Below are 12,981 nucleotides of genomic sequence, written 5' to 3'. Positions count from 1 at the left end.
GGATACTTTTTTCAAGGTAAAACATCGATATCCAACCACAATATTTTAAATCGATACTTCATCAGTAGTAAGGCCGTAATACTTGGTCTAAGACCATAATCGCGCGTGTTTTATTACGAATCAACAAGATAAAATATAGAACAAGTAGATGAAGGCATGGACGTTTACGAGAAAGAGATAAAGAGACTCACCTCTTTCTGGCAAACCACATATCCATCAGTACTGCATTATTCGTTGATGATCAGCTGATTTCGAAAACACCATTTCCTATGATAAATTTCTTTCGGTCGTTGGACTTGACAACATGGCCGAACTCACCCTCGATCTAATAACAAATATTCGCAACCTCTAAGGGAGAGAACGTAACGAAGACTACGGTGTCAAAGTGCTAACACTTTCCATCGGCAATGCGAAGACAAAAGACACGACCTTCCTGTCGACTGTACTTGCTTAATATGTCGTTTTTGTTTACACACAAAGCGTGACAGGACACTCGGATATCACGTTGCCAGAATTATGGGTTTACTCGACGTTCGCACCGCGTAGGGTAATTTCTCGCGCGAAAAATAACGAACAATGTGGGTCTTAGCGACATCTACCGGGACGCTCATAAACTATAGAGTATCACTGTGATTTTGGAAACGTGATAGATCAAGTAGGAAATGATTATTATCATTAAAGATGAAGGGTACACTGAGTTCCATTGAACTTGTCGCAGTGAAGTTGGCTACAAATCGGCTCGCCAACGCTGCGTGAATGCGTTAGTGAATTTGTAGCCAACTTCACTGCGACAAGTTCAATGCAACTCAGTGTACATACCAGAAACAACGTTGATCTTCTGAGTCACATGATTTTGACACTTTGTTCGATCTCCAAACTATATTCCGTTCAGCGAGACGAGTCACTAAATGTATACCGCAGTTCACCAGAGTCCATAACTGCGACGCGCAGGTTGGAAAATGGTGGGAGAACGCAGCGAGCTCTCTGCTAATCGCTTTCCACTTCGTTTGGGAGTATCGCCAATCAGGGCGAAGATGCGCACTGGAGCTGCGCGAAGAACGAAAATTCGTCTTTTCGCAGTTATGGACTCTGGTGAACTGTGGTATATACGAAATCACGTGCTCCTCGCAGGCCCGACTTACAGTATACAAACGTCGAACGAAGCGTTCTTACAACTGTAAACAAATATGCACCGGCCCTGCGTCGAACACGCGGATTTGTATACATTTACTGACTCGTTTCGTTGGACGGATTATAGAGAATTATATTTCATGATTTACGGCAACACAATTTTCAAATGAACGACATACGCGTTTCACTGTAACAGGATATACTAGTATGTATCGATTTCAAATCGATGCGTGTTTTCGATATGGTACTTCCGGCGACATCTGGTGACGAGCGGCGGAATTACTGAAACAGAGAATTTTTTTTCCTGTAAAATTAACAACTTTTTTGAATAAATAAACCTTTCCTATTATTAGAAATTCAATAACTACTTTTCTAAATTTAAAATATGTTATAATTGAATAATATCTTTCATCATCAACTTCAATTAACAGCCCATCTGTCAAACGTCAGTAAAGGTTAAGCGGCAAATTCCCGCGCAAAATTTGTTCAGGCAAAAAAGAATATTGCAACTTGTTGTCATTGTTGAAAAATTTTATTACACTATCCAGCATGAAATTTAAATGTAGAATGGTAGATGTAATCGCGATGAGAGACTTTACAAGTAAGTTTCAAATTCAAAAAAGTTTTCTAACCTTTTTTCCAACTTTATTATTTTGTGTCAATTGTTTCAGATATTGCTAACATTTTCGCTCGAATAACGAAACACTGTACCTTACGATTAACAGAGAACGGGCTGTGTTTTAGTGTCAGTGACGATCGAATATCAATGGTTTGGGCAGAATTATCTCAGACTCACTTTTTCACCGAATACATAATGAGTGGCGTAACCGAAGAACAAAATGAAATTTATTTAGAATTCGATCCCTCTATGCTCGCTAGATCATTAGGTTCTTTACGAATGACAGCGAAGAGTGTAAAAATTAAATTAACAAATAAACGTCAGCCTTGCCTCACCTTCGAAATCGAATTACCGTCACTGAGCATCGAATCGCGGCAATGTTTTCACGATGTTCCGGTTAGAGTGATACCACGAAGAGAATGGGCAGAGCATCAGACGCCAAATATACCGGAATTTAATGTAAGAACAATTCTTTACTCCATATCCAACATTTCGTTTACATTTTCATTTTCATTTTTTTTTTTTTTTTAATTTTTTTTAGATATCAGTTGATATGCCTAGACTTAAACACGTGAAACATATCGTGGAGAGGATGAAAAATATGAGCCCGACAATAACATTAAGTGCAGACAAATCTGGAGGATTTGTATTACAAGTTGAAACAGACAGTGCCTCCATTTCTACTCACTTTCAGAATCTCCAAGTATGGAGTTGTAGCCAAGAACAAGATGACAAAATATCAGTCGTTATTGATGTAAAAAAATTCTACACGTTCCTTTCGTGGGATATTGTACATCCTGATAGTGTAAAATGCAATATGCTTCAAGAAAGAATGGTCAACTTGCACTTAAACGTGGCAGATTACCTTAAAATACAATATTTCATTCCTTCGGTAGCTACTTGAATCGTCGCGTTGATTTCTGGAGTTCATATTTTCACATGATTTAACTGTACCTTTTAACGTGTAAAAGCAATCGATATAAAAGTGTTAGATTTCAATTAAACAGTTACAAAATTTGGCGATTTGAATTAATTGTAAGCTAAGTTAAAGCTTCGTTCATTTTCCTGTCTAAAGTTCTGATGCATCTGATCTATTTGTTGTATTTTTTGATTAAGTAACGACGTTTGTTGATCTATCCATTGTAAGCTGTTCATGTGAGCGTTCAGTATTTTGCCGATCTGAACGATAGGATCGCTAGAATCTTGAGTACGATTAGCTTGATTTAAATGTTCGATAATTTCTTTTAAGTCCTCCGACATTCGTTTTAATTGTGTATCAAGATCCTCCGCTAAACGATACGTGTACTCTCTTTCTGGATCGGAAACTGAAAGAGATGCTAATTCCTTTTCTAATGGTACCAAACAGTCCTGTAATTCCTTTTGTTGGCCAACCTGTGTTTGTAATGATGTTTGTAAGAGAAATATATTATTTATACTAATTCTAGCGCATTATTAACTTACGACATAGTCCAATTCATGTTCCAGCTGTTGTTGTTCAATTTTTACTCTTTCAACTTCCTGATTGAGCGTTACTATTTTTTCTCCATTACTTATCAGCAATTTATCCCAAGCATTCACTTGGGCAGCCTGATTTACGAATACTTTCTCTTGTTCTTCCAGTTCCAGGGTCCATTTGTTGATAGATTCTTCGAATGAACTTATGGAGGCTGGTTGGAATGTACTTGCAGATGAACTGACCCTATATTTTATTTATTAATAAAATATACTGCATTGTATGATGTAAAAGAATAAGATAGAAAGACGCGTACGTGGTAGTTGTTCCCAATGATACTTGAGAACTAGGAGTTGTAAAGCTTGGTGCAGCAGAAGTTTTATTTAAAGAAAATCCTGTTGTTGTAGCTGCTGCTGTACTTGTGCCAAAGGCAAATCCAGTGGGTGCAGAAGTTGTTGTACTTGTATTTAAAGAGAAACCTGTAAAACAAAAAATGAATCAGTTACATACTTTAAATATAGAAGCATCCAGAATTTATACCTGTTGCTGGAGCTGTTGTTAAGGCTGATGCTGTTGTTGCAGCAGTTGAAGCTGGAATAGCAAATCCAGTTCCTACTGCCATTGTATTTGGTGTGCCAAATGTTAGTCCAGTTGTTGTAGTAGATGAAACTGCCTCACCAGCTCCCAAACCAAATCCACTAGTGAGTGGTTTGGATGCAAATGCTGATGTGGTTGTTGCAGTTGTTGTTGTAGCAGTAGTGGTGCCTCCTAGATTAAAGCCTAAAGTATTCCCAGCTGGTGCTGCTGCAGGGAATCCTACAGGTATTGCTGAGGTAACTACACCCTGAGTTGCACCCTGTGTACTCGCAGGTGTACCAATACCAAATCCTAAACCAGGAGTCTGCGAAGGCAAAGTGCTTCCAGGAGTACCAATAGGTGCTCCTAAATTAAATCCAGTATTCTGAGGAGGAGTATTAGTTAATCCAGCGCCAAATACACCTCCAGGTTTATTTTGTGCAGGTGTAGGGGTTAATGAGAACCCTGTTGGTTTTGTTGCATCTCCAGCACCAGTTGCTCCAAACGCAAAAGCTATAAAACATATTAATTTATGAAAGAATGAAAGTTTCTTTATCTTTCCATTACCATAAAATATGCGACTATACTTGTAGTTGGGGTGCCAGTTGCAGGAGTAGCAGTGGCTTGGGGCTTAGCAGGATTCAACGTAAAACTCATTTTTGTACTCTTTAACCTATGTAAAAACATATACTTATTACACAGTTATTTAAAAATGCTATAAGCATTTGTGATTAACCTTGTTCACCTTGGAAGTAAATTGGAAGACTATAAAAGGAATGTTTTAATAACAAACAGTTAATAACCACTTATAAACGATGTCTCTACTTTATGCGACTGATCTATTTTTAACACTTTCGATATTAAACTACTTCACAATTCTCATCATAAAACGGTTTACTATTTTTAAGCAACAACAAACATCTTTCAACCAGTTGTAGTCACTGTTTCAACAGAATTGAACAGAATACAGTGCCCTCTATTCTATATACCCATTTTAGTTACCATAGATGGCATCAGTGATCAGACATTTGTTGTGACGATGTATATTTTTCAAAATTAAAACGACTGTTCCTTACTGAATAAGTAAAATTTCAACTACGAGACTTGTTAATAATAAAGTTTATAATCACATAAATATTGTACCAAAAAATTGTCTACTAACATATATTATATAGTACAATTGACCCGGTGTCGATCAGAAGGTTATGAAAGTACTTTATCGTGAATGAATATTGATAGTGGAGAGAAATGTGAAATATATAATTGTGTATGATTATATATACATCATTAGACATTAATTATTCAACTGGTAGAAATAAATATTTCATAGTAACATATTGACTGAGTTTATATGTAACGTTTTTTCTGTAAAAATCTTTATGCATTACACGATATCGTACAACGAAGATACGCGTCATGTCTAAATAGAGTGCACGCACACTCGTTTAAAATGTGAGCATACATTTCCAGAACTTTTAGCCGGCTCCCACGTTGGAGCTTCCCTTCTGGACCATTGACCAGAGTTGCTTACGATAGTCAAATGTTACGACCCACGCGATCATTTATGCTTCGTGGCGACCCTGTGTCAGAAACGAGTCATACGTGTTTTATTCGTTTCTTCTCAAACTGATATTTCCATCGATCTGTGTGTGAAATATTTTTTGAGTGAGAAGTAGTGTTCATCTACCGTTCTTGTGACTATAAGGCGCGAAAACTATGCAGGATTGTAAAATCTGTGCCTAGCAGACTCGCCTACAGCAGACTGAACTACGATTTTATGGTGAAATACTTTGTGATATTTTATGACCATAACAATTTTGGGTATTTCGTAAGTGAAATCAAGCTAGTGATTTTCAACTATTCTAAAATACCGGCGCAATTATAACAATTTGAATAAATTGTAGTATCGGTGTCTCGTGAGAGGAAATACTATTCCATAGTTAACGAACAACGTATTTCGAAATCGCAATTAACCGAGGAACTGCTTATCAATCAGATACAACTATTCTATCATTTTTTTTTTATTCTAACGCGTTGAATTATTTTTGTCGATCGTTACCATCGCTTGGTCAAGATGCTCCCTCTCTTTGCATTATGCATGTGTCTCTATCTGGTTCACAATGCTGGTACTTCGACACTGACTACACCCCCGCAATCAGCAGTGGTAGTCGCCTTTGAAGATGTCTACGATTTATCCTTGTTAGCGAATACTTTGTCGGATCAAGGGATTGATGCTACTTTGATAATACCAGATTCGTATGAGAATGAACTTTATGAGACACTGATCGATGTTGAGGTGTTAACGGTGAAACTTAAAACTGAAGAATCCACGTCTGCAGAGAAACGGGCAGTTCAAGCCTGTGAAGCGCTCTTGACGGATGAAGGTATTGCGAAGAAAATACAGGAGATTCAGCCTACCTTCACCATATTCCCTGCACTCAGGTAAAAGAAAATGAAATAAAGAAGTTAGGAGGAAATGGGTTCGTGTCAAAACAAAGAAATTGGGCTGAACTTTACCTCAGGGGCCCAAAAATTATGGCCTTTTTTTTTTACCTTCTTGAAGTATTTTACGAGTAGAATCTGAAAATCCTAGTTTTAAGGCGCGGAATCCATCGGTTCAGAAGTTATACGTGTGTAAAAGTGAGCGTTTTTAGCGTACTTCACGGGTTATTTCGACGCCATATTGATTTGTAGCCTGTTGCCGTCCAATCACGTCCAATGAGTGGAGTCGCCGTCGGTAAAACAGAATTTGTAGGTAAATTAGTCTAAACTGGGCTTTCATTCAATTTCTATTATAATTGGCATTTTTTACTATTGCTAGGGTTATGATTAAGGTTAGGGTTAGGGTTAGGGTTAGGGTTATGATCAGGGTAAGGGTTAGCATCGGAGTACAGCACACCCGGTATACGCTAAAAACGCTCACTTTTACACACGTATAACTTCTGAACCATTGAATTCCGCGCCTTAAAACTAGGATTTTTAGATTCTATACGTAAAATACTTCAAGAAGGTAAAAAAAGGCCATAATTTTTGGGCCCCTGAGGTAAAGTTTACCCAGAAATTGTTATCCTTTGGTAACTACATGGGGTTCCATGGAACGTAGAAACTATTTTTATCTTCAGACGCGTGCTCCCCATCGGGCAATGTTAGACCCAAGGAACATATTCTTATTCTTCAAAATTGTTATTTAATCATTCTCTATATTTTCAGACACGATGGTTGTCTGTTACCCTGGGCAAAAACCATCGAGTCCATTCCAGCCGTATGGACCCGTAATCGGGACGAGGAGCTGTACGTATTTGAATACACGAATGCTGCTTGGCCGGTTCAGAGTGCAGGACTGTGGACACGTCTATGGACGAGTTTCTCGAGGAGGACAAAATTCTCGACGACCCGGGACGAGTACGTGGCGTATGCTCTCCGGATAGCGGGGAAATACTTGCCAGACACTGGTCTCAATTTAGACAATCTTTATACCGACCTTCGCCTGATACTTTGGGGATCGGATGTTGTCTTACGTTCGGATTTCGTGCCCCTCACGCAGCTTATAGTTGAAGTGAGTGAAATGGAACATTTCCTGATACTCCTTCTAATACTGAGAAGCTATAATTTTTATACCTTTCGTTCAGGTCGGCTGCCACCACTGCAGAGGAGCCCATCCCTTACAAGGAGACCTGCACAAGTCACTACTCGAATTTAGATTTGGAACCGTAGTGGTACTTCTGGACGAGAATTACCATACCTTGATCAAGGAATTGGCCGAAAAATTGCCGCAGGGAAGGGATGGTCAAGCGTTGGTTTGGAAGAACATGAAATGGCAGAGCTCGAGCAGCGCTATGCCGGATAATCTTTTCATTCAGTCGGGAATTGATCGGCAAGACCTAATAGGTAGAGGAAGAGCACATTGAAACCTTATAATTTCTGCGTAGAATCCTAATAGGTTCTTGATTAAAGCTTTCGATAATTACTGTACGGCTTTGATCTGCTTCATTCATCCGGGCGGGATCTTCGATGATTCTTCAACCCTGTTTCTTGCGTTTCATTTATAGGTTACAGTCGTACACGAGTGATGCTGAGTCACTGTGCTGATTCAGAGTTGCTAGAAGCTGCCTTCCACGGAACTCCAGTGATATGCTTCCCTAGGAACTCTCAGGAATCTCAGAATGCGGCCAGAGCGGTTCAGCTGGGTTTCGCTCGGTCCACGGAAGACATTCGTGCGGTGTCCAGCGAAGAAATAGCCAACACCGTGAACCAGATTCACGAGACTATGGATTACCGCGAGAATGCTCGCAAGGTTTCTCTGGCTATACGTGATAGAATAAATCCTGCGGTGGATAGGCTGATCTATTGGTTGCGTTACATGGCGAGAACCAGAGACTGGAACATTGACTTCCTAGCTGCTGATCCTTCGGTGAAAACTTTCAACGAGGATCTTCAGTTCTTCCTTGGCTTGTTCGTAGGCATAATTATAATAGGGATATCCTCCACTGCCGGTTGCTTGCTGACAAGATATCTAGTCGTATCCAAGAGGACGCAGAGGTCAAAGGGAAGGTACGCCCGGTAGAGATGATGATAGGTGAACTGGAATCGATAGGATGGTTAATTACGGACACTTTTCGCATATGTATTTATATAAATGCACGTAGAGTACAGGTACATACAAATACAAATGTTACGAGCTAGGGTTTATCTCATTGCTAATGAAGAGACGTATCTATTACGAGAATACTTGATCAATAAGATTGATTCACTGATTGACTCATTGATTGATTGATTGATTGGAAAAGCTAGAAAGTACGATGTAAACATGTTTATCATAAGAAGGGAGGAAAAAAAATAAATTACAATTTGTAATACTGCGCTCTGTATGTCGTCTCGTTGCACGAGTGCTCGCTCGTGTGCGTATATCGCCTAGATCCTTACAATGTACGGACGAATCGGTACCTAGTTTAATTCGACTCACACTTTTAAGGCCATGTTCTTCTAATTAGATCAGCCGCCTTCGTTTTCGCCTGGTGTGTGTACACCTGACCCGTACGTCTAAAATACATCATTTTCGTTGTACAACTTAGACAAAACACTTATTCTTGTATATTCGTCGTCGGCTCGTGTTGATTCCTAGGAAAAGAAAAAAAAAAAAAGATCGAAAGAGCATTATTAAAAGATAAAAACAAGCGGTATAAAAAAGAAGAAAAAAAAAGAGATAGAGAGAAGTCCTATGAGACATTCGATGCTTTGAGCGCGTACTCACGACTAATTGACTAGACTGTGGCTTTAATCAGCTTGGTTTAAAATTACGAAACGTCAACTTCCACTTCGTGTAATAAAAATTATTTGGGGAGTAGTACGTTTGAACCGCGAAGGATGAATTCGGTGTCTTTCGATTATGCCGATTTATGAAGGGGAAACGATGAAGACAGAGGGCTGCGTAAAACACAGGAGCGATCACTCTTTAAAAACAGCTCCGGTCCCGTCTTCTTCTTCGACGCAGCATTTTAATTAAACGTTCATTAACATCGATCGATCGTACGTGTATGCGTATATGTCTTATCTATATACAGCGCGACAGTCGTGGACGTAAAATCTACAAAACAGTAAGAAGACAGTATGTACAGTCATTGGCAGAATTGTTCCCGAATCGAGTGATCCGAGGCGAACTGTCGAGAGCGAGACCGGGATTATACGACCACATTTTTACTCCTCTTTATCTCTCTGCTCTCTTCTTTCGTCGCATCAGGAATTGAACCTCTTGCTTTCGTAGTCCGTCTCGTTCCTCGTAACTCGCATTGTTCGCCGGTACACGGCTGACACAGCGAGTCTTGTACAGTGATTCGCGAAAGTATCCGAACGGCTTGACGACAAGAAACACGAGGAAGTAGAATTAGAATTACGGGAAGGCTTGATAAATTATAGACTACATGGAATCAATTGGATACTCAGAGGTCGTAGAGGGCGCTTGGGTGGCATTTATGGCGGAGCGACTATTGCTTTTGAACAAAATTATAACTCTAACAAGGCGAGTGGTACAGCTACTATTCCACAGTGAAATGTTCTACTCTAGCGCTAGTTACTCTACTATTTAGGCCTAGGTTACAATGGTAGCTGGATTGGGCAAGCGGATGGCAGAGTACTAAAACGAGTAGTCGGAAGAGTAGAGCCGAGCAGGATTTCCTGGAATAGTAATGGTAGCCTAAGCCTTACTCTAACGATACAGAGAATCTAACAGTGCCATAAAATGTTCAGTTTACACGTTCGAATGCTTTCGCCCTACACCGTCAGCTGGTCCGTGTTTTAGGTGAAGACAAGGTGGTTCTACGCGCTAGAGAGCATTGGTATACAATGAGATACCTACACATCGTGGAGGATCTTTTTACTTCGAATATAAATAAGATTCTCACGGCCGTACGCAGCTATGCGAGCACGAATAGGAAAGAAGAAAAAATAGAAAAAGAAGAAAGAACGAATGGTCGTCGAGTGGCCTAATAACTCGCCTAATATTAATCTAGTTATTGTTCGCTCGTGTTCAATCGCTCGCTTAACCGGACACTCATACGGAAAACACACGCGCGCCTCTCCTCCTCCTGTCGTTCTTCTTCTCCTCGGTAAATTATTAACATATTGAGTATCAGCGCGAGATCAGTACTTAAGCTGTAATTAACCTATATAAACTGCAGTAAGAGATTCAGAGAGGTCGATTCCATTAAAAATTCATGCAAAAAATTCATCCTCGTTAAATAGAGTACAATCAAAAGCTCCTCCTGTGTCTTATTACTGTCCTCTGAACTCTGTTACGCTCTTCGTCGAGTCGAATTCTCATCACATGTTCGGTTATCACCGTCGAGCCTCAACATGTTAACATTTACATAAATAAATGGGTGTACCTGAGAGTCAGACTAGCAGAATAAAGCCACTTCGCTAGACGTATCTGACGGTAATACTGTAACCATCCAACGCATATCGTTTCATTGCGAAAGGATTTTCACTCTGGTTGCCTATGTACAGGGTGTTTCAGATGAAAACTGCTCATCGTCCGATGACCTCCCTTGTCAGCGACACCCTGTAGGAGTCGAGAAACGTTTAGACACGCTCTTAGCCATCCTATAGTGGACTCGCAAATACTCTGACTGTCAGGTACGAAACGCTCTAACGTAACCTGTCACGCTTTGTAGCCTCTCGCGGCGATTTTTACGACGGTTCGCGGACCGATTGCGGGCCTCGGAATTAAACTTAAAGAAAATGAATGGCGTGGTAGAAGCGCACGGTCCGTCCTGATCGATTCCAACGCGACCACGGAGGGACCGTAAGTTGTCGAAGAGGGATCCTCGTCATCGGTGATGATGCCTCGTCGAAGCGGGGTCGTGAAGCACCTATCGGTAGGCCGACCGGAATGCCAATTGCACCGTCTAATTGCACACGTGCTCTTCTCGCTTGTGCCGACATAGCTCGCACTTCACGTTACAACACCAGACGAAACGGCAGTTGCACTTCTCCGTCACGTCTCGTACTCTCGTCTGGTAACCACGGCCGCAGCACAACAGTCGACATCCGTCCAGCCCCAGAGACGTCCGGTTGCATATCCTTCCTCTGGTGCCTGGTATACCGAGTCTGCAATTCAGAAATTTGCTTAGAACAACGCGTTCTTCTTAAAGCGGAATGGCATATGGCGTGTTATGCGAGAAAAATGGCGGATTTTGGGAGCCTGTCTAGTGGATTTATTAGTAAAGTGGGGACTCGAGGTAGAATGGTAGTTAGGGTAGGTTCGGTCCAATTTTCATGCTGTGTGTCCCTATGATGGTAAGAGTACAAGGATCGAGAGGGAAGGAAAGAAGTTGCTCACGCGATGTTCTTTTCGCAGTAGTCGGGACTATCTTCGAGATAGACTAGGTCCGTTTTATTTGGTCGCTTGAGGTCCGGACGTGCGGGCCTCAGTCTTGCCGGTCTCCTTCCACCGCGTTGCGCCAGTCGTACCAGAGCTGCTCCTTCGTGCAGCGCGGCCAGAGCGGCACCAGCCACCCTGAACGCGGGTAATTTTCTCCAACACACTTTCACGCTACACGAACCGGACATACCTGTGGCACACACCATCATATTCGTGTTAAACTTATAAATCTGAGAAACATTTCAGATGGCCGCTTCTAAACAGGTCCTAGACATGGGATACGCTTCCCCCACGAATGGTACTAGCGTCAAGTAAGGAAGAAAGGGGGATCGGTGAAACGGTGGTTCGTTGAAGCGCGAGGAATGAAAAATAAGAGCGTAGATAGCGGAAGGATTATCTCTAGGACGCGTTAATGGCTCACCGTGACACTTGCACACCCGTTGCATTCTAGAGCGGACAGCACGCCTGCCAGCCTCGCTATCGTGTTTCCTCATCAGCTGGCCAGCCAGCCCTTTCGGTCCTTGGAGAACATCCTCCTTCACCGGTTCCTCTCCACCGTCCGACCATTCTCGCGAAAACTTCTCTCCGAAATGTATATCCTGAGTGCAAACAAATTTTATCGTTAATTTTTAATCATCTACCCATGGTAGTTTTATATGGGGTAAGGTTTCCTGTTTAAATGTATTTTCACACCTTGAATCCTTCTGCACATCGTGGACCATTGATGACCCACTAAATATTTACCAACAGTCTCTAAACAATTAAATCCCTGGTGGTCTATTCCTCGAGTACCTCTTGGACCAATATGACCCCGTAGAGATTCGGGTCTCTGGTGACCTCTATGACGCGAATTTGCGCGAATATCCACCATCTCTGATCCATATCTAAGGGGTTGAAATTGGTAGAATCGATCCATCTCTAGGGTAAGAAATTCCTCTCGTCCCGACGGAGGACATCTAGAGACGACTTATCGACGAGAGGTACGGGTTTGTTCGTTTGTTAAATCTCGAAAGCCGTGCGAGCGAGTCGGCAAACATCATTATCTCCGAAAATCTGTCAACGACTGGAACCGAGAGACATTCGTCCCATGGGATCTAACTCGTTAAGAAGATCCGAGGTTCGAGGCTCGCCGCAGAAGTGGCCAACACGGTAAATCCCTAAGGTAAAATACGCCACTTTTCCCAAAGCTTTCCTCTTCCTGTCACGTGACTTTCTTCTCGAGCACGTGTCCCTTTTTTTACCACCTCTCTCCTCGTTTCGTTCCTTTTTCACTCTACTCCTAGACCATTTCTCTTCTCTTCACAGTGTGTTGTTTTTTCTCAC

At 41.4% G+C, this 12,981-nt stretch overlaps 5 protein-coding genes across 7 annotated transcripts in view; 2 read left to right on the top strand and 3 right to left on the bottom strand.

Annotated features, from left to right (window-relative positions):
* LOC114872352 (myb protein) overlaps positions 1-953 on the bottom strand; it is a 30,958-nt gene extending 30,005 nt beyond the window's left edge. The window contains exons 1-2 of one of the 2 annotated variants that reach the window (XM_029179455.2): positions 820-953; positions 192-325 (exon numbers count right to left, since the gene is read on the bottom strand). In XM_029179455.2, the coding sequence (XP_029035288.2) occupies positions 192-217 (26 nt within the window). In that variant the 5' untranslated portion in view covers positions 218-325; positions 820-953. Of the gene's footprint in view, positions 1-191; positions 530-819 lie in introns of those variants that run through there. The other variant, XM_029179454.2, reaches the window with a different exon arrangement.
* Positions 954-1,554: 601 nt separating this feature from the next.
* LOC114872360 (checkpoint protein HUS1) lies at positions 1,555-2,660 on the top strand. Its single transcript, XM_029179470.2, has 3 exons — positions 1,555-1,732; positions 1,803-2,209; positions 2,292-2,660. The coding sequence occupies exons 1-3, from the start codon at positions 1,681-1,683 to the stop codon at positions 2,652-2,654; spliced, it is 822 nt and encodes a 273-aa protein (XP_029035303.1). The 5' UTR covers positions 1,555-1,680; the 3' UTR covers positions 2,655-2,660.
* A 106-nt stretch (positions 2,661-2,766) lies between these two features.
* Positions 2,767-4,724, bottom strand: LOC114872354 (nuclear pore glycoprotein p62). Of its 2 annotated transcripts, none has more exons than XM_029179461.2 (6): positions 4,516-4,724; positions 4,367-4,452; positions 3,744-4,292; positions 3,520-3,682; positions 3,212-3,449; positions 2,767-3,142 (listed from the first exon to the last, which is right to left on the bottom strand). In XM_029179461.2, the coding sequence occupies exons 2-6, from the start codon at positions 4,434-4,436 to the stop codon at positions 2,780-2,782; spliced, it is 1,383 nt and encodes a 460-aa protein (XP_029035294.1). In that variant the 5' UTR covers positions 4,437-4,452; positions 4,516-4,724; the 3' UTR covers positions 2,767-2,779. The 2 variants fall into 2 exon arrangements, with proteins under 2 accessions (XP_029035294.1, XP_029035293.1); XM_029179460.2 differs by having other exon boundaries at positions 4,525-4,723.
* A 125-nt stretch (positions 4,725-4,849) lies between these two features.
* On the top strand, positions 4,850-8,638 carry LOC114872353 (UDP-glycosyltransferase UGT5-like). The gene is made up of 4 exons (XM_029179459.2): positions 4,850-6,221; positions 6,990-7,335; positions 7,409-7,667; positions 7,829-8,638. Exons 1-4 carry the CDS (start codon positions 5,854-5,856, stop codon positions 8,341-8,343), a joined length of 1,488 nt encoding a protein of 495 aa, XP_029035292.2. The 5' UTR covers positions 4,850-5,853; the 3' UTR covers positions 8,344-8,638.
* Positions 8,639-8,733: 95 nt separating this feature from the next.
* Positions 8,734-12,981, bottom strand: part of LOC114872355 (protein Wnt-1-like) — a 45,851-nt gene continuing 41,603 nt past the window's right edge. The window contains exons 7-9 of the mRNA XM_029179462.2: positions 12,080-12,257; positions 11,617-11,848; positions 8,734-11,384 (exon numbers count right to left, since the gene is read on the bottom strand). Of these exons, the coding sequence (XP_029035295.1) occupies positions 11,183-11,384; positions 11,617-11,848; positions 12,080-12,257 (612 nt within the window). The 3' untranslated portion in view covers positions 8,734-11,182. The remainder of the gene's footprint in view (positions 11,385-11,616; positions 11,849-12,079; positions 12,258-12,981) is intronic.

Source organism: Osmia bicornis, chromosome 5 (assembly GCF_907164935.1).
Source record: "Osmia bicornis bicornis chromosome 5, iOsmBic2.1, whole genome shotgun sequence".
In the NCBI taxonomy this organism is placed as follows: Eukaryota; Metazoa; Arthropoda; class Insecta; order Hymenoptera; family Megachilidae; genus Osmia; species Osmia bicornis.
Note: the sequence above shows the minus strand (reverse complement) of the source record. Positions and strands in the feature narration are given on the sequence as shown.